The following is a 22,026-nucleotide window of genomic DNA, read 5'->3' as shown; positions in this document are numbered from 1 at the left end:
GATTGGCTGAAAATTGCTGAGAGCTGAAGAATCTAGACTATTTTTCTTCAGAAGAGGTTTTACCGTAGCAGTTTTTAGTGCAGTGGGGGAAGTGCCAATGGACAGGGAGTGATTAACAATAGCTTGTACTTCTTCAGATATGCAATTAAATGTAGGTTTGAAGAAGGTGGTGGTGGGATAGAATCCAGAAGGCAGGTAGAAGACCTTAAGTTGTGATATCACTTTCCTGAGCATGTCTGTATGTGTCAAGCAGGGAAAATAAATCCATAGTGCCTTTGTGGTAGGCTAGGAAACATATAATCAAACTTCTCATCAGGTCTTGCTTGACTGATACCCAGCCTAATGTTTATCTGATCTCTGAAATATGCCGCATATTCATCACATTTAGTTAGGTTTGCAGGGGTAGGATTTATCAGGCCATCAATGGTCGAAGAGCACTCAAGTTATTCTGATTACTAGTGATCACTCAGTCATAAGCTCCAAATGGTAGCTAATGTTTCCTCCATTGTCTTAATCTTTTCATCTTTATGCTACTTTTATGCTACTTGCCGGGTAGGCTACATATTGCTGTTCGTCTGCTTCTTATTTATACCAACACCTATCCCAATGGGTATATTCCTCCCAAAACACAATAAATCCAACCCCACCACTTTCCCAGGCTCGGAGAGAACTGCGGCATCTAAAGGTGGCGGCGCGAGAAAAGCACGCCGTGTCTGTCATTTGGGCCGGCTGGCAGGGGACCAAGGTATTTGGGAAGAAGCCTGTAAACAATATCCATCCATATCCCGCCGCCCGCCTGCCATTTCTCCATCTGATCCAACCAGACAGATGCCAGACCCCTGCATTAGCCAAACAATAGTCTGGAGAGACTGTGAATGTCTCTCTAGCTATCCTCCCCATTACCACCACCCATCCCATTTATATTGCATGACAAGGTGCCATACGAACCCCTCATCCAATGTCCCATTGCATGTTAAAACAGAATTGCGGGGGGGTTACATAGCCTACTGGACTAGAGCAAGACCCCCAAACACCCATGCTGGCTCTCTCAGCCAAGCTAGCTTCTGTTTAGTCTTTAATGGTTTAATGGAAGAGATCTAGAGATAGATGACTGGAGTTCTGATGGCCCTTGGTTCTGGTAGATAATGGACAGGCCTGGGCGCAAGGGCTATGGGTGGGGGAGGGGAGGGTTGGGGTAAAGATAAAGATACAGTCACTTAAGCCTCTTTGCTGTGCAGCCTGATGGATTATAGCTGATCCAGACTGACACCGGGAGGGGGGTGAGGAATGCGGGGGGATGTTGACAGGCACTAGACTGGCATCACACACAGTGTCTGGAACCTTGGATAAACTCTTTGCCTGCCCTACCCCAAACCACCCAAACACTCACACTCCGCTATCCTGGCTTTGAGTTCTTCTTACCAAAGGTCATGATGTTTAGGTGTGTTTTGGTTCCTCCCTGAGGCCCATGCCTCACCTTTTGCAACCTCTATCTGCAGGATGTCTGCTCTCTTTCTTTATTTCTTTCTGCATGCTGTTCTCACCATAAATTGCATGCTACACCTCCTTGCTTGCTGATTCCTTGAGGTTTGCATCATTTTTTTTTCTCAGTGTGCATTGCAGTGTATGGAACGTTGGAGAGACCTCCTGATGGACTTGTTACCTTGAGCTTTGTACTTTGCTCTTGGCCAACAGAGTCATGTCTGTTTCAATCAAAAAGACTAGTTGATGTACAGTACATAATCAAACTACAGCATTATTATAATGTCTATTTCATGATAATTGCATTCTTCCCATAGTTGGTTAAATCGTATTCAGGATCTTGGTAACTAGACAGGGCTCTTGTGACGTGTTTCCTCACACAGGGCAGTGTCTCTTCCTCCATATCAGTCTATTATTCCCTCCTTTCAATCGTTCGTTCCTTCCCTCTCTTTCCTCCCTTCTTCCCAAAAGGCACGCAGGGAGCTGAGGCGCCTGAAGGAGGAGGCCAGGCGTAAGCACGCCGTCGCCATCATTTGGGCCTACTGGCTGGGACTACAGGTATACCTGCCCACTGCCCAGCCTTCCCTACCCTCCAGCCACCCTTCTAGCCTAACCAGCCACTCCTTTCTACCCTAACCAATCACCCCTTACCCTCTGAGCCACTCCCCGGTCTTTGGTGTTGGAGGGGTAGGCACACTTCACAGAACCAGCATGCAGTCAGCCTCAGCCTATCATAGCTCGGGACCAACCACACAGTGATGACACAGTTCATGCATGTGAGCTCCAGAGTGACTGATTTGATATCTGGACAGTCCAGTACCAAAGGATATGCCCTCCTACCTACCCTCCCCTCCTGTATCCCTGCAGTGACACACATTACGTTATTAAGATGTACAATGAGGTGTAATGTACGTCTATCCTGCTCTCTCCATGAGGCCAGCAGGGCTTTAGATAAGCTGGCTATGGTTGGTTATAATTCATTCACAGATGCTCTTTTTTCTTCTTTTTTTTGCTCGTTCTTGAAGACTGCAGCCTCTTAACAGAGAGGTCAAAGGCACTACTGACCCTGACTGACATGGATGGATGTCTGTCTGTCTGTCTCTAGCAATTGCTGTATGTCCTGTCTGCATCATGTGCATGATAAGCTGTGTAACCATCAACATGTCTAACCCTCTATAGGTCTTGTTGTCTGGTGCCAAATCTACTCCTTTTCTCATGTATTACTGTAGTCTGAGTGGCCCCAATCCTGTCATCAGATTAATTGATTGCACAATGTGCATGTCACCTTGGCACATCAGAGCAGCTCTCAGAACCTGTTAACCTGTCGACTCCAATCAGTGTGATTTAAATTGACCACCTCATTATTAATTAACTATGTAACATCTCATTTTCAGAAAAAAACATTTAGGAGAAAGTCCCATTCTGATTTGAGTTGAGTGCTCAACAGATTTTCCCTCCCTCCCTTTGTTTGTATGATGTTTCTTGAGTTCATTGTAACTAACCACGTCTGCCTGTTGCTATAGTCATCACCACTGTAATCTCTTCTCTATTGGCCCCATGCCTCAAATCAGATCACTATGGGGATGGATGATTGACGGCCAGTTGTCTCCTTGGTTACAGGTCCGCAGGGAGTACAGGAAGTTCTTTAGAGCCAACGCTGGCAAGAAGATCTACGACTTCACCATCCAGAGAATCGTAAGTAGAAGTGTGAATGTAGCCTGGTGCCAGATCTATTTATGCGGTCTTGCCGAGTTGGCAAATCCACACAATCAGATCTGGGACTAGGCTAGAATGAATTAGTCGTGTATCCCTTTAAGCACTGATGGGTAGTGTCCATTTGAATCACTAAGGGATGGTTTCCCGGACACAGATTAAGCTTAGTGCTGGAGTAAAAATCACATTAAATGGAGAATCTCCATTGAACATGCTTCTCGGATTATGCTTAAACTTTGTCCAGGAAACCAGAGTTATATGTTCCTGAATGTCAACAGTAATCCAAGTCTGAAAGGGAGGTATTGAATATATGCCTGTCTCCCTCTCCCTCCAGATGCAGAAGTACTTCCTTGGTCTGAAGACCACTACAATGTCCCCTATGGACAACACCTGGCCGGCAAAGCCTTATGGCTTCCTGGAGGGAGCTCACACTCAGCTCAGGAGGATCTTCCACCTCTGGAGGGTTAGTTTGTTATCATCTTTGGCTGTTCTTTCAAGGGGGCATCACTGATCTTACAGGTCAAAGGGTCAAGTTGTTGTATATGCCACTACCCAGCAGGCACATCTGGTTGCTAGGATGTCAACCGTGTTGTAAACTGGTTGTACTAATGTACAACCAGCTTTGCCCACTGGCCTTATAGTTTATAGTTTGAGGGACATCAATACAACAAACTTCCCAGGGATTGATGATGTATCTTTTCAATTATCAGTGCAAGAAATACCGGGGCCAGTTCACAGAGGAGAAGAAGGCTGTGTATGAGGAGAAACTTGAGGCCAGTGAGATCTTCAAGGACAAGAAGGCTCTGTACCCCAGCAGGTATAACATATTTCCCTCCTTGATTCACTCATTACATGATGTTTGACGTGAAGCTAATGTTGCAAGCAAATTTTACTAGCAGCCATTTTAGCTCCCTTTTCCTGAGTATAATCAATGCATTGCTGTGAGTTCCTCTCTGTTGCATCCTTGTGTCCATTAAAAGCACTATATAAAATTCATTATTATTGTTTAGTGTCAGCCAGCCTTTCAAGGGAGACTATCTGGAGATCCAGAAGAACCCCAAGTACCAGAAGCTGAACAGTGCTATGGAGGAGAAGGTGCTACTGGCTGACTTGGTGAACAAGATCAACAGGGCCAACGGCAAGGCAAGTACCTTTCTCAAAGTGCCTTACCTCAACAAAATCTGTTCATGTAACTGTACTGAAGCCTGAGGGAGTCAACAGTCTAACAGGCCTGAACACAGTTTATATGGACCAAACTCTTCAGTCATAGCTTTATTATTAGAGGATATCTGTAACTATGCTGTACAGTAGTCAAAGGAAAACTAATGTTTTATATTTGACAGATTCAGCCTACCAATGTTTTTATACCACTATCACCGTATAAATGCTCTGTTTTTGCTATTAATGAGTTTATACATGTATAGGTTGCTTTTATAATTACAATTTTGCCATGTACTTTATAAGTAAATAACTGGTGATTTCTCTACTGTAAAATAGTGTTACCAAATTCTTATTAAACCTAGTCTGTCCGTGTTACAGGGGTCGCCGAGGCTCTTCCTGCTGACCAAAAGCAACTTTGTCCTGGCTGACCAGAAGACGGGCCAGGTGAAGGCCAGCGTGCCGCTGCCAGACCTCGCTAGCGTGTCGGTCAGCACCCAGAGTGACGGCTTCTTCGCCCTCAAGCTCAAAGAGGTGATGGAGGGGAGGGATCCCACTCCAGCTCCATTGTGATGCACTTACATATGGACATCATCCAGCGATCGAAAACGCAGTGTCCAAAGCTGGTTGAAATGAATCTGCTTTGCTTGCTGCATAAATCCACTGGTTGCAAACTGGTTCTAATGATGGAATTTCAACCAGTTTAGCCCCGCTCTGTGTCTAATTATATTAGTCATGTCCTGATTCATAACTTTTAGTGTAACGTTAAGGGCTAACCATAGAAAGATTGGGTAGGCATATTGAGATTGAAAAGACTAACACCCCTCTGTGTTTTTTACCCATAGGGCTCTGCTTCAGCTTCCAAAGGTGACTTCCTGCTGAGCAGTGAGCATCTTATAGAGATCATCACCAAACTCCACCGCATAGGGACCACTGCTGCAGACAGGGACCAGATCAACATTGACATCTCAGACGAGTAAGAACCGGAGACACGTCGCCATATTGACTTTATGTTGCAATGCTGCTGCTGTTTCTCTTAGTCAAATCCTGGCCTGGTCCCAGATGTGTTTGTAATGTATTGCCAACTGCCTCTACTCATTGTTACGTTTACAAAAACAGATCTGGGATCAGTGTAATGAAATCCCATGATGTCAGATGGTTTCTTATCCTACTTCCTCTTTGTGTGTCTGGCAGGTTCCTGGTGCAGTTCAAGCAGGACAAGGTGTGTGTCAAGTTCATCCAGGGGGGGCCTAAGAACGGAAACAGTGCTGCCTGCAAACGCAAGAACAACCGCCTACTGGAGGTGTCTGTGCCATCACCATAGAGATGACAAAGCATCCTATAATACTTAGTTGTCATGACAGTTCACAATCAGGCCTAAACTCCAGCCCCCGCCCCCAATGACTGTGCAATTACTCTGCCTTTTGTTTTTTGTTGTTATTTCCTCTATTCAGAATCCTTGCATCACTGTAATATTTAACTGCGCTGACACTTTTGGTAGAGAGTGAAAGACCCATAGGATTGCATGGCGATAGGGTTATAGGAGAGAAAGATGAACAAACAAAAAATATTTTACTAGTTTTAAAAGATGTGGGTGAAAGAAAGAAGTGCTCTCTTGTCAATGGAGCACAAGATATCTCCAGTCAGATGATACTGATTGTTGAGCTTGGGAAAGCAAATATGCAGGCTGTGTGGTGTGGTATCAAGCCATACCCATGTTCAGAGATCTGTAAAGGGCAAAGAAAGAAAGTGCTGACGAGACACACCCCTGCACTAGATTTGGGTCCTCATCGGTTTATCTGTTTAAGCTCTCAAATGGCAACTCAATAGATCAACGATGACCAGAGAGCTTTCAGGATTGCTCTAACGTTTTCTCTGAAAGTTAAACTATGACTGCACTTGTAATGTTCACCTGGGTGAGTTAAAATTTGAAAAGATGGTGATTAATAGTCAAAATATTATCTGGGTTGTTTTTGTTTTCCTTTGCTGACACTTACACAACTGACTACAGTGGGTGGTCAAGTACAAGAATCAACACTTGTCAAATGTGATTTGCCAAGTGATCGATTGTCAACCACTTAGTATCCATAATAACTTCCGTGTGCCATTCAGCCGCCCTACTCTGTGAGGTGCCATGACATGCTGCATGTATCCATCTGTAGTCATCTAGTCAGGTCTTGGACACTAACACAAAAACAAAAAGTTGAAGGGTCCCTACTCAGTTTATAAGTAAATGCCAAAAAAAAAGTTGAAAGGGGGCCTCAATCAACTAGGACCAAGACTTTATTTGAAAACACTGCACACTTTTCTCACTCTCCAGTTGTCCTTAAAGTACTTTACATCTCTAAACTTTACCACAGGAATTGAGATGGACCCCAGGGTTCCCAAGTCTACCTTGATAACTATCCCAGATTCAATACTGATCAGTCTTTTTAGAGCCACAAGGCTGCTTGTTTTCAATGGTCCTCTTGTTTGAAATTGAAGGGAAATGGATGCCTACAACGCTGCCTAGGCTAGGCTACACCATCTCAAGCATCCCTCCACCCTTTGGCATGAGAGTAATAAAATAGTAAAAGGATGCAGCATGGCAACAGACAGGACATAAGATTGAGTCCTACATTCTGTGACTGACATTTCTCAAACGCATGCTGTAGAGAAACACTCACTCACTCACTGACTGTATCATACACATCAACTGTAAATGCTAAAACAGACCCAGCATGGATGGAGTATGTACGGATAAATTATAGTGTCCTAATGCTAGTTCTCTTATTGCTGTGCTGCAGAAATATCTATATATATTTGCCATTGCAATGTGGGCTGTTATATATATTTTTTGTAGCCCCACTCTGGCTAATAATAAATGCAGTGTTTTTCTTGGGATTGTGCGTATGGCCATGTAGTATATTCTTGGGAAGTTTTTTCAGAAATCTAGCAATCACAGCTTCACTGTCTGCTCTGCCTGTGTATGAATGTGATATACTTTACACACACACACACAAGCCAATGTCACTTCAGTCATTGCTCTATTTGGAAGTATATTTAATGATATTCTTTATCGGGATGTTTTAGTGGGGGGTTTTGTACTGTTGACTTCAAGGTTAAACCAATGGGTTCTCTGGTGGTGGCAATGTGGAGGTGGAAGCTCAGCCAAACTGCTCTAGATCACATACCTATAGATTACTGGTGTACCTTAAAATAAATAACGTTTTTTACATGTTTTTGTAATTCCACAGGTGGACTTGAGGAATGATTGTTGTTTTTTCCTTCCACGGGGGAAGATGTTGAACTGAGTCAATGCATGTTTGTGCTTCTCAGTCCTGTACAGTTTGAGATTTCAATGCAGTTTGCTATAACCACCTCTGTGTTTGTATTTGAAGTAAAATACGAAAATAAACTCAATGATGTATGCATTCTTGTTGTGTGCCTAATGTAACCTGCGCTGCGAGATGGAGAACATGGAAGTGTTTCAGTCCTCAATGTAACAAATTTACAAGTAATGCTTTTCAAATTAAAAAAGCAATAAATAAATGGACTACTTTGTGATTTTGTTGGTTTTGAATGCATATGTGCATCTGTTCAGTTTATGATCTCTCAAAACGGATGTTTCCCAGTCAGCATTACCAGCCATCGACCGTTAACCATTGGAGGGGGGATACACAAACAAACAACATGTTAACTGTATCTTATATCCATCAAACTCAAGTAATGCACTCTTTCTGAACTTTCAAGCTTATTCTAGACTCCTGTTATGCATGTATTTTCACATAAGTCCATCCACAATGGGCTTACCCTACAGTACTTAAAGTGAACAGTACACTCACTGTAAACTCTACCACCACTTCATTCATTAGATCAAACTAAGATTACATGCATCACTAGTGTAAAAGGTGAGCTGAGAGGCCTCTCAGCTCTCCTGGTACACAGATAGCAAGGGGTGGGTGGACTAGACCAGGCAGCTACCCAAATGTTTTCCATCACATCTGGAGAGTTGTCCCTGGTTAAATTCTGCGGCTTGGGGAGGCTGCCAGCAGCAGTACCCTGGGAGCAGCCCTTGACCGATAATGCACAGATATAAATAGCCCACAATTATGGGCTGTCCTGGACCAAGTTCCCATCAGTCTTGTAGTCTTCTGCAGGCTGGGAAATGATGGTGTGGCCTATCTTTCTGTTGAGAAGACAACCAGCCCTCTGTGAGCAGGGCTAATGGCAGACAGAACTGACAAAGCATCGCATTGTGTAGACACATGTAGGCTACATGTGATTGACAGTGGATAAGAAATCAGAGCTCTCAATATAGAAATATAATCTATGAACACCATTTCAATAATTTGATTCATCCTCTTGTGTATATAGTTTGAGTTTGGTGGTATCTAAAATACATTTGGAACTAAATTCCTGCATAATAGTATCGCATCAGTGACGCTAATAAATAGACTTATGGGGCTCTCGGGTTTTTCAGGGTTTTAGAGTTAAGCCTCTGGCGCCACCTAGTGGAATTCCAGTTAAGGAACCAGCTGAGATCGGCTACTGGTATTCTGTATCTCCCTACTGGTGGGAAATATATCCTTATGAAAAAAAGTCTGCTAAATCTATCTGGCGTCGATAGAGAGACGTGCTAGTTCATAAGTAATCATGGCAACACGGTGGGGAATCTGCAGTGCAGGGAAAATCAGCCACGACTTTTCAGTTGCTCTGAGGACCCTACCTCACGACGACCACCAGGTAAACGTTATTTGTGATTGGGAATGAGGGGGAATCCTAAAACACTTGCGTGATTAGGCTACTCGCTTATAAGCAAGGGTGAAGTGTATTTTTGAGAAGACATTTGGTATTATTGCAGAATAATTTATGAATGTTTAACTCGTTAGTGACATCAGTGAGAAGAAAACATATATTTTTTTGTAAATAACTCCCATGTTTCCATGTTCTGTGGTTGCGTAATTGTCCATTTATTGCATGTTGTGTAAATCTTTACCGTAATTCTCCTAATACTGGGCCAATCAAATATTAATTTATGTTAAGTAAGGCATCATGTGTAATTTCAACAGCCTGACCCTGCCAAATTGAGGAATGTGGTTGAGGAAAAGCTAACATAAATGTTTATGGGATTCAAGTAAGAAATTAAAGGTTATTTAAAACGCTATTATCACTCTAAATACTATTACCATCTATAACCACTTTGGAAATAAGCGTTTTAAGTGCTATCCCCTAGGAATGCATCTTGTTGTATATATTTTTTACAAAATAAATTATATTCAATTTACCTCTAATTGAAACAATTAAAATTGTTATCTTTTTCAGATTGTGGCTGTTGCTGCTCGGAATCTCCATCATGCACAAGAGTTTGCCAAAAAGCACAACATCCCAAGAGTCTATGGGAGCTATGAGGAGCTAGCAAAAGACTCAGACATAGGTGGGTTCTATCATGAAATCCCTTACCCTGGTACAGATCTGGTTAAAAAATGTTACCTTGACTCATGCTCTTGACAAGAGATACTGTATAGCCAAGGTGTTTGACCATTTCAGGCCACAAGTCATCTGTAACCTTGGGATAAAACCTGATAACCAATGTGGTATAGGCTTGTTGCCTTAAATTGACTGGAGCTGGAAGCCCATGCTCGTACCCCTATCTTTCTTTGCAGATGTGGTGTATGTGGGAACCATCCACTCTCACCACCTGAGCACAGGTAAGCTCTTCTTGACCTCCCATAAGAACGTGCTCATAGAGAAACCCCTGGCCATGAATCTAAGAGAGGTACTGGAGCTCACCAACACAGCCAAGGAGAATGATGTCTTTCTGATGGAGGTACTGTACAGGGGGACTCCTGACACTTTAAACATGTTCATACAAGTTTGCTCTAAAGCTCCTTCTGATCATATACTTCCACATACAGTACATCAACACTGACATATTTATACTGCGGTATGGTTTGTCCTGAATAATATATGTTGGACTGATGTAGAGTACCAGTCAAAAGTTTGGACACACCTACTCATTCAAGGGTTTTTCTTTATTTGTATTATTTTCTACATTGTAGAATATTAGTGAAGTCATCAACACTATGAAATGACACATATGGAATCATGTAGTAACCAAAAACGTGTTAAACAAATGAAAATATATTTGAGATTCTTCAAAGTAGCCACTCTTTGCCTTGATGACAGCTTTGCACAGTCTTAGCATTCTCTCAACCAGCTTCACGAGATAGTCACCTGGAATGGATTTCAATGAACAGGTGTGCCTTGTTAAAAGTGCATTTGTGGAATTTCTTTGGTATACAGAATATAGCCCTAGATAAACGACCAAGTCCATATTATGGCAAGAACAGCTTAAATAAGCAAAGATAAACAACAGTCCATCATTACTTTAAGACATGAAGGTCAGTCAATACGGATAATTTCAAGAATTTGATGAAACTGGATCTCATGAGGACCGCCACAGGAAAGGAAGACCCAGAGTTACCTCTTCTGCAGAGGATAAGTTCATTAGAGTTACCAGCCTCAGACATCGGCAATTAACTGCACCTCAGATTGCAGCCCAAATAAATGCTTCACAGAGTTCAAGTAACAGACACATCTCAACATCAACTGTTCAGAGGAGACTGCGTGAATCAGGACTTCATGGTCGAATTGCTGCAAAGCAATCACTACTAAAGGACACCAATAAGAAGACAAGACTTTCTGGGGCAAGAAACACAAGCAATGGACATTAGACCGGTGGAAATCTGTCCTTTGGTCTGATGAGTCCAAAATGTGCGATTTTTGGTTCTTTGTGAGACACAGAGTACTTGAACGGATGATCTACACATATGTGTGGTTCCCACCGTAAAGCATGGAGGAGGTGGAGTGATGGTGCTTTGCTGGTGACACTGTCCGTGATTTATTTAGAATTCAAGGCACACTGAACCAGCATGGCTACCACAGCTTTCTGCAGTGATACACCATCCCATCTGGTTTGAGCTTAGTGGGACTATCATTTGTTTTTCAACAGGACAATGACCCAACACACCTCCAGGCTGTGTAAGTGCTATTTGACCAAGAAGGAGAGTGATGGAGTGCACATCAGATGACCTGGCCTCTACAATCACCCGACCTCAACCCAATTGAGATGGTTTGGGATGAGTTGGACCTCAGAGTGAAGGAAAAGCATAATCGGCATGGCATGGCTGATTAATTAGGTCCGATTTCAAGTTTTCATAACAATCGGTAATCTTCCTTTTTGGACGCCGATTATGGCCGATTACATTGCAATCCACGAGGAGACTGCGTAGCAGGCTGACCACCTGTTACGCGAATGCAGCATCAAAAGGACCTTGTGGCTTCAAGGAGCCAAGGTAAGTTGCTAGCTAGCATTAAACTTATCTTATAAAAAACAATCAATCTTCACATAATCACTACACATGGTTGATGATATGACTAGGTTTACTAGCTTGTCCTGCGTTGCATAAAAATGAATGTGGTGCCTGTTCATTTATCATTGAATTACAGGCTTCTTAAACTTCAACAAACGGGTGATGATTTAACAAAAGCGCATTTGGGAAAAAAGCACATTGGTTGCACTAATGTACCTGACCATAAACAACAATGCCTTTCTTAAAATCAATACACAGAGGTATATTTTTTCATTCATTAGCAGGCAATATTAACTAGGGAAACTGTGTCACTTCTCTTGCGTTCAGTGCAAGCAGAGTCAGGGTATATGCAGCAGTTTGGGCCGCCTGGTTCATTGCAAACTGTGTGAAGACCATTTCTTCCTAACAAAGACCGTAAATAATTTGCCAGAATTTGACATAATAATGACATAACATTGAAGGTTGTGCAATGTAACAGCAATATTTAGACTTAGGGTTGTCACCCGTTCGATAAAATACATAACGGTTCCGTATTTCACTGAAATAATAAATATTTTGTTTTCAAAATTATATTTTCCAGATTTGTTTATATTAATGACCAAAGGCTCGTATTTCTATGTGCTTATTATATTATAATCAAGTCTATGGTTTGATATTTGATAGAGCAGTCTGAGTGAGTGGTGGTAGGCAGCAGCAGGCTCGTAAGCATTCATTCAAACAGTACTTTAATGCGGTGGCCAGCAGCTCTTAGCAATGCTGGAATCACAGCGCTGTTAATGACTTCAAGCCTATCAACTCCCGAGATTAGGCTGGCAATACTAAAGTGCCTATAAGAACATCCAATAGTCAAAGGTAAATTAAATACAAATGGTATAGAGAGAAATAGTCAACACATCATAATTCCTATAATAACTGCAACCTAAAACTGGGAATATTGAAGACTCATGTTAAAAGGAACCACCAGCTTTCATATGTTCTCATGTTCTGAGCAAGGAACTTAAACGTTAGCTTTTTTACATGGCACATATTGCACTTTTACTTTCTTCTCCAACACTGTGTTTTGACATTATTTAAACCAAATTGAACATGTTTCATTATTTATTTGAGACTAAATTGATTTTATTGATGTATTATATTAAGTTAAAATAAAAGTGTTCATTGTTCAATCAGTATTGTTGTAATTGTCATTATTACAAATATATATATAAAAATCGGCCGATTATTCGTATTGGCTTTTTTTGGTCCTCCAATAATCGGTATCGGCGTTGAAAAATCATAATCGGCCTCTACCCTGTGAATGTTTACACGGTGTGTTCACTAAAGACATGAAAGCGTATACTTGTTTGTGTGTTATTAGTTTAAGCAGACTGTGTTTGTCTATTGTTGTGACTTAGATGGAGATCAGATCCATTTTATTCTGAAATCAAGGTAATTCCAAAAGGTTCACATACTTTTTCTTTCCACTGTATCTCCGTTATATCTCCCAGGCCATCTGGACTCGTTTCTTCCCTGTGTCTGTAGAGGTGGGCAGGCGGCTGGGCCAGGGTGAGGTGGGAGAGGTCCAGATGGTAAGGGCCGACCTGGGAGCCCCCCTCACACACATCCCTCGCCTGACCCATAGAGAGCTGGGTGGAGGGGCACTACTGGACCTGGGGATCTACTGCCTGCAGTTTGTCTTCATGGTGTTCAATGGGGAGAGACCGGAGTCCATCCAAGCCATGGGATACTGTATTGACACAGGTAATTGGTGGTATTCTGACTTGAGATCCACTTGCTTAACTTAAGCACCAGAGTTTCCCTTTTCAAGTCTCCAACTGAAATAAAGAAATAGTTTTGCTATTTCTAATGCTTTGTATTTGCACCTCCAGGAGTGGATGGAACAGTAGTTTTGGTCTTAAAGTTCTCTGGGAACAGAATGGCTGTTTGCTCGTGCTCCATCACGATGATGCTGACAAATGATGCTGTTATCACTGGGACCAAGGGGACCATCAAGGTAGGAATTAGCAGACACAGACATACAGAGGAAATACATTATTCTAACAAGTCACAGCCAGAGGAGGGTGGGGGAAGAAGTGCACACTATAGTTATTGATCTAATGATGAAGATTTTGAATAAATTAAACAAGTTTATGATTGATTGAAGAGCTGATTTTTAATGAACATTTCCATAGCCTCCTGAACAACTTCAATAACCTACGTATACTGAACAAAAATATTAACGTGGACAGCTGATGAAACTGTGGGTTTGCACAATTGAAGAATTTCTGCACCAACCGTCAGAAACCTTCTCAGGGAAGCCCATCTGCGCGCTCGTCGTCCTCAGCAGGGTCTTGACCTGACTGCAGTTCGGCGTCATAACCGACTTCACTGGGCAACTGATCACCTTCAATGGCCACTGGCACGCTGGACAAGTGTGCTCTTCACGGATGAATCCCGGTGTCATCTGTACTGGGCAGATGGCAGACAGTGTGTACAGCGTTGTGTGGGCGAGAGGTTTTCTGATGTCAACATTGTGAACAGAGTGCCTCATGGTGGCAGTGGGGTTATGGTATGGTCAGGCATAAGCTACAGACAACGAACACAATTGCATTTTATCGATGTCAATTTTAATGCACAGAGAATCCGTGACGAGATCCTGAGGCCCATTGACGTCCCATTCATCCACCACCATCACCTCATGTTTCAGCATGATAATGCATGGCCCATGTCGCAAGGATCTGTACACAATTCCTGGAAGCTGAAAATGTCCCAGTTCTTCCATGACCTGCATAGTTTTGTCACCCATTGAGCATGTTTGGGATGCTCTGGCTCAACGTTTACGACAGCGTGTTCCAGTTCCTGCCGATATCCAGCAACTTTGCACTGCCATTGAAGAGGAGGGTGACAACATTTCACAGGCCACAATCAACAGCCTGATCAACTCTACGTGAAGGAAATGGTGGTCACACTGGATACTGATTGGGTTTTTGATCCACTCCCCTTCTTTTTTTTAGGTATCTGTGACAATCAAATGCATACGTATATGTATTCCGAATCATGTGAAATCCATAGACTAGGGCCTAATTAATTAATTTCAATTGTCTGATTTCCTTATATGAACTGTAACTCAGAAAAAATCTTTGAAATTTTTGCATGCTGCGTTTATATTTTTTTTCTCAGTGTGGTTCATTTGATACGTTTGAGAGTTTATTATTCAGAGTACCATGGTGTTTATCAAAACTTGTTTTTGATTAAGCACACCACCATTTATTAGTATCATCAAACAAGCCTCTCTCTTCAATTCCCTATTGAGATCAACAAAGTGACATTAATGGCATATCAATGGCTTCAGAGAAAATATCATATTAGGTGTTGTTTCTATCTGAGGTCCCCAACCACATGTGGTGTCCTACGAGCCTGGAGGTGAATGGAGAGGTGACGCAATACCCTCTCCCTGAGCCCAGCCTTCCCCTCAACTTCATTCACAGTACTGGGCTGCGCTACGAAGCAGAGGAGGTCAGGCAGTGTCTGCTTAAAGGTAGGCTTTACACAAAGCAACTTGAACCATTTAATATTACAACACACCTTACTGAAATCAAAATAGAGTTTGCACCAAAAACAGGCCAAGCCGATAGGGGAAATGGTATGGGAATCTGCAGGTTTGAGACCGACTACATTGCCGTCAGAATTACTCAATTTACAAATCACCTTGTATCCCAAATAACTGGTGTGATCAAGATTAGCGATTATGCACTTTGCCTTGCTCAAACACGCTGATTGTTTCCATCAGAGCTGAAGGAGAGCTCTGGAATGCCTTGGTCACACTCACACCTTCTCGCCGAGGTCATGGATGAAGCCAGAAGACAAGTGGGAGTGACATATAATCAAGACAGCATCCAATGAGAAATAATGCAACCCAAGTCCCCCTTTCTCAGTCATGGCTGCACTCTCTACCGATGCTAGTCAGCAGGTGACTTCGGTCCAATGAATGCTATAGGTTATGCTGTTATGATGGTTAAACTAAGGGGGTGTGCTTGGGGCGGCTCCCTCTGATCTGCCTGGTAATAATGGTCTGTGTCCCAAATGGCACCATATTCCCTTTATGGTGCACACCAGTGCATGAGTCCTGGTCAAAGTAGTGAACAGGGTGCCATTTGGGATGCAGACATGGTCTCAGGAGCTTTTAATGACTTATGAGGCTAATCGGCCTATGATGTTTATTTCATGGGGATTTTTTTAATGGATATGTGCCAGTTATGTTCAGCTTGCCAGCATCCATCCTATTGAGTTTGCTGTTTTGCTTGTTTGACCTCAAGCGATTGTCCAGTCACTTAGTACAGTGCCTTGCGAAAGCGTTCGGCCCCCTTGAACTTTGCGACCTTTTGCCACATTTCAGGCTTCAAACATAAAGATATAAAACTGTATTTTTTTGTGAAGAATCAACAACAAGTGGGACACAATCATGAAGTGGAACGACATTTATTGGATATTTCAAACTTTTTTAACAAATCAAAAACTGAAAAATTGGGCGTGCAAAATTATTCAGCCCCCTTAAGTTAATACTTTGTAGCGCCACCTTTTGCTGCGATTACAGCTGTAAGTCGCTTGGGGTATGTCTCTATCAGTTTTGCACATCGAGAGACTGACATTTTTTCCCATTCCTCCTTGCAAAACAGCTCGAGCTCAGTGAGGTTGGATGGAGAGCATTTGTGAACAGCAGTTTTCAGTTCTTTCCACAGATTCTCGATTGGATTCAGGTCTGGACTTTGACTTGGCCATTCTAACACCTGGATATGTTTATTTTTGAACCATTCCATTGTAGATTTTGCTTTATGTTTTGGATCATTGTCTTGTTGGAAGACAAATCTCCGTCCCAGTCTCAGGTCTTTTGCAGACTCCATCAGGTTTTCTTCCAGAATGGTCCTGTATTTGGCTCCATCCATCTTCCCATCAATTTTAATCATCTTCCCTGTCCCTGCTGAAGAAAAGCAGGCCCAAACTATGATGCTGCCACCACCATGTTTGACAGTGGGGATGGTGTATTCAGGGTGATGAGCTGTGTTGCTTTTACGCCAAACATAACGTTTTGCATTGTTGCCAAATTCAATTTTGGTTTCATCTGACCAGAGCACCTTCTTCCACATGTTTGGTGTGTCTCCCAGGTGGCTTGTGGCAAACTTTAAACAACACTTTTTATGGATATCTTTAAGAAATGGCTTTCTTCTTGCCACTCTTCCATAAAGGCCAGATTTGTGCAATATACGACTGATTGTTGTCCTATTGACAGAGTCTCCCACCTCAGCTGTAGATCTCTGCAGTTCATCCAGAGTGATCATGGGCCTCTTGGCTGCATCTCTGATCAGTCTTCTCCTTGTATGAGCTGAAAGTTTAGAGGGACGGCCAGGTCTTGGTAGATTTGCAGTGGTCTGATACTCCTTCCATTTCAATATTATCGCTTGCACAGTGCTCCTTGGGATGTTTAAAGCTTGGGAAATATTTTTGTATCCAAATCCGGCTTTAAACTTCTTCACAACAGTATCTCGGACCTGCCTGGTGTGTTCCTTGTTCTTCATGATGCTCTCTGCGCTTTTAACGGACCTCTTAGACTATCACAGTGCAGGTGCATTTATACGGAGACTTGATTACACACAGGTGGATTGTATTTATCATCATTAGTCATTTAGGTCAACATTGGATCATTCAGAGATCCTCACTGAACTTCTGGAGAGAGTTTGCTGCACTGAAAGTAAAGGGGCTGAATAATTTTGCACGCCCAATTTTTCAGTTTTTGATTTGTTAAAAAAGTTTGAAATATCCAATAAATGTCGTTCCACTTCATGATTGTGTCCCACTTGTTGTTGATTCTTCACAAAAAAATACAGTTTTATATCTTTATGTTTGAAGCCTGAAATGTGGCAAAAGGTCGCAAAGTTCAAGGGGGCCGAACGCTTTCGCAAGGCACTGTAGGTAATAGGTTACAACAGAACAGACTACGTGTTACCTTGCTAGTTAGAGAGAACATTGATCTCCAGATTGGAGTTGAGTGCAATACTCCTCATTCTGCTAATGTAACATAGGCTACTACCACTGCAGGGGAGATGATCAGCAGGCCTATTGCTTATTTCCTTATTTTCTATAATTTTGGAAAGTGACTTATTATGGCCACAACAAGGTCAAGGTCATCCAAGGTCACACAGAGGTTCTTAGCAGTCTGGGAGGTTGTGTCACAGACCGAGTCTCCGTGCCATAGAAATTCAGACATAAAACCAGACGTTTATTGAAGTTGTGTATTGATTGCATTGATGAGGACGCTCATGAAATAATTGTAAAGATATCCTCATTAGTTCACCTGTAAAAGAGAGATATGCATGTTTAGTGCTTCTACACCTGCATTGCTTGCTGTTTGGGGTTTTAGGCTGGGTTTCTGTACAGCACAGATATATAAGCTGATGTAAGAAGGGCTGTATAAATCAATTTGATTTTTGATTTTTTTTTTGTTTAGTCGGAACGTTGGTAATTGGTTTTAGAGCGTGAATGTTAATATAAGGATGTTGTTTTAAAGCTAGAACTAGCGACTACTAATGTAATGAAATGAGATCACAATTTATATGGATAAATAAATGTTTTACAATTAACGTTATTGAAAGAGCTGTTAGTTCCTGGTGCGTCTCCCACAAAGGTGTCAAATGTGCGCTCAGGAGCGGAAGGATTATCCTGTGAAGTGAGTATGGCAAAGTTAGCTAATTCCCGGGGAAGACATGATTGTATCACTGTGTTATTTATGTTTAAAGAATGGTTTAAACCACTTATTAATGTGTGGATACACAGGCATATTTAAAGCCTAAGTTATGTTTTGAATGAGTTCGATTTGTGATTTAATTCAGTTCCCTTTGAATCAGCTGTTGTTTTCTCTAAGGAGAAAAGCATGCACACATTTAAAAACTATACGTTACTTATCCTTTTATCTACAAAATGTCTTGCACAACTAGCTAATTTTGGTTTGATTACTTTGCACATTTATTTTGGGATTCCAGCCCTGTAAATGTGATTTGCCTGATGTGGCACGAGTGGTGTAATTTCATTGAAGTGCATTTGTCTCCACGTTTCCTCACCTCTGCTTCTCGATTACCTTTGACTTTTTTCAAAAGCAGGACAGAACTGAGGAGCATCGAGCAAAACCAATTGAGATTCTCCCAATAATTGTGCACTTGCTCCCCTATAAGCAAAATCCATGAGGGGGCGTGTACAAGTGCCATAGAATTAGGTGCCATAGAACAATGTACATGCCTGCCAGGAGCAGAGCCCGGTAGCCTAGTGGTTAGAGCATTGGACTAGTAACCGGAAGGTTGCAAGTTCAAACCCCCGAGCTGACAAGGTACAAATCTGTCGTTCTGCCCCTGAACAGGCAGAACGACATAAGAATTTGTACTTAACTGACTTGCCTAGTGCTTATTAGTGCCAAAGAATTAGGAATTAGAACAATTTAATAGTTATACTATTGACAGAATCTCTGCACTCGACCGATTTTAGTGGAGCATGGCAACTGTCCGAAATGGGTAGAAAGAGGCTACCATGTGTAAGATTTAGATCAACTTACTGGATCATTCATAATATTTTATTTGGGATTATTTTATCCTTTGTTATGTAATATTTAAACATTAGATCATTTTATGGTATTAATTCATGTTTTTCTTCAACCCTGTTCCCTCCCGGTGAAGTGTGAAAGGGATCCACATCATATCAACCATAGCAACCTACTGGGACATGGGGTGTTTCATCCTGCAAAAGGGTTGCTACAAGCATGTTGGGAACATGAGCAAGGATGGAACATGAGCTTTGGGTGGTTGGGTATACCCAGTTGAGGGAGTTGGGAGTGTATGGAAGGGAGGTAAGCCCCAGTGTAGCTATTGTTGTAAACACAACATGGCTACTCCTGCCTCTAGTAGTAGAAGTGTTGGAGAGACTACTCAAAGATAGGGAGGGGTTTGATTCAAATAAAATGTTATTGGTCACAGTGAAATGCTTACTTCCGAGCCCATTCCCAACAATGCAGAGTTAAAAAGTAAGACAAATATGTGCTGAATAAAAAAGGAAATAGTAACACAATAAAAACAGTAAGACTATATACAAGGAGTACCAGTACCGAGTCAATGTGCAGGCGTACGAGGTAGTTGAGGTAATTGAGGTAATGCAGCATGTACATGTGGGTAGGGGTAAAAGTGACTAGACCATCAGGATATACAGTATAATAAACAGAGTAGCAGCATTGTGTGTGTGTTGGAGTGTTAGTGTAGTATGTGTGAGTGAGTATTTGGGTAGAGTCTAAGCAGTGCAAGGGAGTCAGAGCCAAACTGTAAATAATAAAGGGGATCAATGTAAATTGTCTGGGTTGCCATTTGATTAACTGTTCAGCAATCTTATGGCTTTGGGGTAGAGGCTGTTCAGGTTCCTTTTGGTCCCAGACTTGGCGCTCCGGTACCACTTGCCATGTGGTAGCAGAGAGAACAGTCTATGACTTGGGTAGCTGACACCGCCTGGTATAGAGGTCCTAGCTAATTTTGTTTTGATCACTCTGCACATTTATTTTGGGATTCCACCCCTGTAAATGTAATTTGCCTGATGAAGCATGAGTGGAGTAATTTATTAGAAGTGTATCTGGGAGTTCGGCCTCAGTGATGTACTGGACTGTACGCAGTACTTATTTTCCACCATAATTTGCAAATTAATTAATTAAAAATCCTACAATGTGATTTTCTGGATTTTTTTTTCTCATTTTGTCCATCATAGTTGAAGTGTACCTATGATGAAAATTACAGGCCACTCTCATCTTTTTAAGTGTTAGAACTTGCACAATTGGTGGCTGACTAAATACTTTTTTGCCCCACTGTATATATCATGGTCGCAAGGTATATGAACTAACAGGTTATAGAGAAAACAACACAGGTTGTAATATGGCTTTTTTTTCTGGCTTCCCATGGATTTTACCCACACATCACTACTGGCTCTGACTCATGTGCGGTATTGATGAGTCTGCAGTCCTTTAGCTCACGTAGCAGACAAGACCTGCTGTATGAGGTACTACAAACCCATGGCCTGGTGAGACAGATGGACATACAGAGATTTACTTGGGTCCCAGCCCATGTGGGGTTGGAGGGAAATGAGGCAGCTGATGTACTGGCTAAATAGGCTGTTAGCGGTGGGGAGGTGAACGTTGAAGTTTCAATGAGCGAGGCAAAAGACCTGATATGAACATTGGTGGTGCAGAATGGCAGGGGCAGTGGAATAGAGACAATAAGGGCAGGTATCTCTTCCAAATACAGAGAAGGGGAGGGTAGGATTGTAGGATGAGACTGAAAAGAAGAGGCCATCTTCACTAGGCTTAATAGGGTAGGACACAGCCAGCTGAACAAGTCATTACATTTAATAGGAAGGTATCCATCAGGAAGATGTGATTACTAACAGGAAATTGAAACAGTTGAACATGTGTTGGTACAGTGTGGGCAATATGAGAGGGAGAGTGAGAGATGGAGAAGCTGTATGAGAGAAAGGGGGATACATGATTTGAGTAGAAAATCGATAGATAGTTTCCAATTTTTTGTTTGATTTTTTAAGAGAAACCAGGCTGGCAGTGCTTTGCAATCAAGAGTGGTGCATTTGCCATACCAAGCATTGGTGCATCCAGTCAAGATGCTCTCAATGGTGCAGCTGTATAACTTTTTGAGGATCCGAGGAACCATGACAAATCTTTTCAGCCTCCTGAGGGGGCAGAGGCAGGTGTGTGTGGACCATGTTAAGTCCTTCATGATGTGAATGCCAAGTAACTTGAAGCTTTTGACCCACTCCACTACAGCCCTGTCTATGTGGATGGGGGTGTGCTCTCCCCTCTTTCTCCTGTAGTCCACGATCAGACTCTGGTGTTGAACGCTGAGCTGTAGTCTATGAACAGCATTCACACATAGTTATTTTCCCTCTTGTCCAGGTGGGAGAGGGCAGTGTGAAGTGCAACTGAGATTGTGTCATCTCTGGATCTGTTGGGGCGGTATGGGAATTTGAGTGGGCCAAGGGTGTCTGGGATGATGGTGTTGATGTGTAGCATGACCAGCCTTTCAAATCACTTCATAATTACAGATGTGAGTGCTATAGGGTGACAGTAATTTAGCCAGGTTACCTTGGAGTTCTTGGGAACAGGGACAATGGTGGTCAGTTTTAAACGTGTTAGGATTACAGACTGGAACAAGGAGAGATTGAAAATGTCTGTGAAGACACTTGCCAGCTGGTCTGCGCATGCTTTGATAACGTGTCTTGATCTGGCCAAACGGCCTTGCGAGTGATAACCTGT

General features: G+C 42.3%; 2 protein-coding genes across 8 annotated transcripts in view; both read left to right on the top strand.

Annotated features, from left to right (window-relative positions):
• Positions 1-7,897, top strand: part of LOC139401230 (unconventional myosin-Ib-like) — a 149,670-nt gene extending 141,773 nt beyond the window's left edge. For 4 of the 7 annotated variants that reach the window (XM_071145633.1, XM_071145625.1, XM_071145632.1 and 1 more), the window contains 8 exons: positions 1,954-2,040; positions 3,103-3,177; positions 3,530-3,658; positions 3,906-4,012; positions 4,206-4,338; positions 4,735-4,887; positions 5,199-5,329; positions 5,548-7,897. In XM_071145633.1, coding sequence (XP_071001734.1) covers positions 1,954-2,040; positions 3,103-3,177; positions 3,530-3,658; positions 3,906-4,012; positions 4,206-4,338; positions 4,735-4,887; positions 5,199-5,329; positions 5,548-5,677 — 945 coding nt within the window. In that variant the 3' untranslated portion in view covers positions 5,678-7,897. Of the gene's footprint in view, positions 1-658; positions 746-1,953; positions 2,041-3,102; positions 3,178-3,529; positions 3,659-3,905; positions 4,013-4,205; positions 4,339-4,734; positions 4,888-5,198; positions 5,330-5,547 lie in introns of all 7 variants that reach the window. The other 3 variants (XM_071145637.1, XM_071145634.1, XM_071145613.1) reach the window with 2 other exon arrangements.
• A 950-nt stretch (positions 7,898-8,847) lies between these two features.
• On the top strand, positions 8,848-18,322 carry LOC139401295 (trans-1,2-dihydrobenzene-1,2-diol dehydrogenase-like). Its single transcript, XM_071145640.1, has 7 exons — positions 8,848-9,078; positions 9,658-9,769; positions 9,999-10,162; positions 13,196-13,448; positions 13,577-13,701; positions 15,075-15,225; positions 15,478-18,322. Exons 1-7 carry the CDS (start codon positions 8,989-8,991, stop codon positions 15,588-15,590), a joined length of 1,008 nt encoding a protein of 335 aa, XP_071001741.1. The 5' UTR covers positions 8,848-8,988; the 3' UTR covers positions 15,591-18,322.
• Positions 18,323-22,026: the final 3,704 nt, after the last annotated feature.

Source organism: Oncorhynchus clarkii, chromosome 3 (assembly GCF_045791955.1).
Source record: "Oncorhynchus clarkii lewisi isolate Uvic-CL-2024 chromosome 3, UVic_Ocla_1.0, whole genome shotgun sequence".
In the NCBI taxonomy this organism is placed as follows: domain Eukaryota; kingdom Metazoa; phylum Chordata; class Actinopteri; order Salmoniformes; family Salmonidae; genus Oncorhynchus; species Oncorhynchus clarkii.
Note: the sequence above shows the minus strand (reverse complement) of the source record. Positions and strands in the feature narration are given on the sequence as shown.

Excerpts from the sequence above, each read along its gene's own strand:
- LOC139401295 (XM_071145640.1), top strand. The coding sequence starts at position 8,989 with ATGGCAACACGGTGGGGAATCTGCAGTGCAGGGAAAATCAGCCACGAC. Across the intron at positions 9,079-9,657 it reads TACCTCACGACGACCACCAG|ATTGTGGCTGTTGCTGCTCG; the intron begins GTAAACGTTATT and ends TATCTTTTTCAG. Across the intron at positions 10,163-13,195 it reads ATGATGTCTTTCTGATGGAG|GCCATCTGGACTCGTTTCTT; the intron begins GTACTGTACAGG and ends TATATCTCCCAG.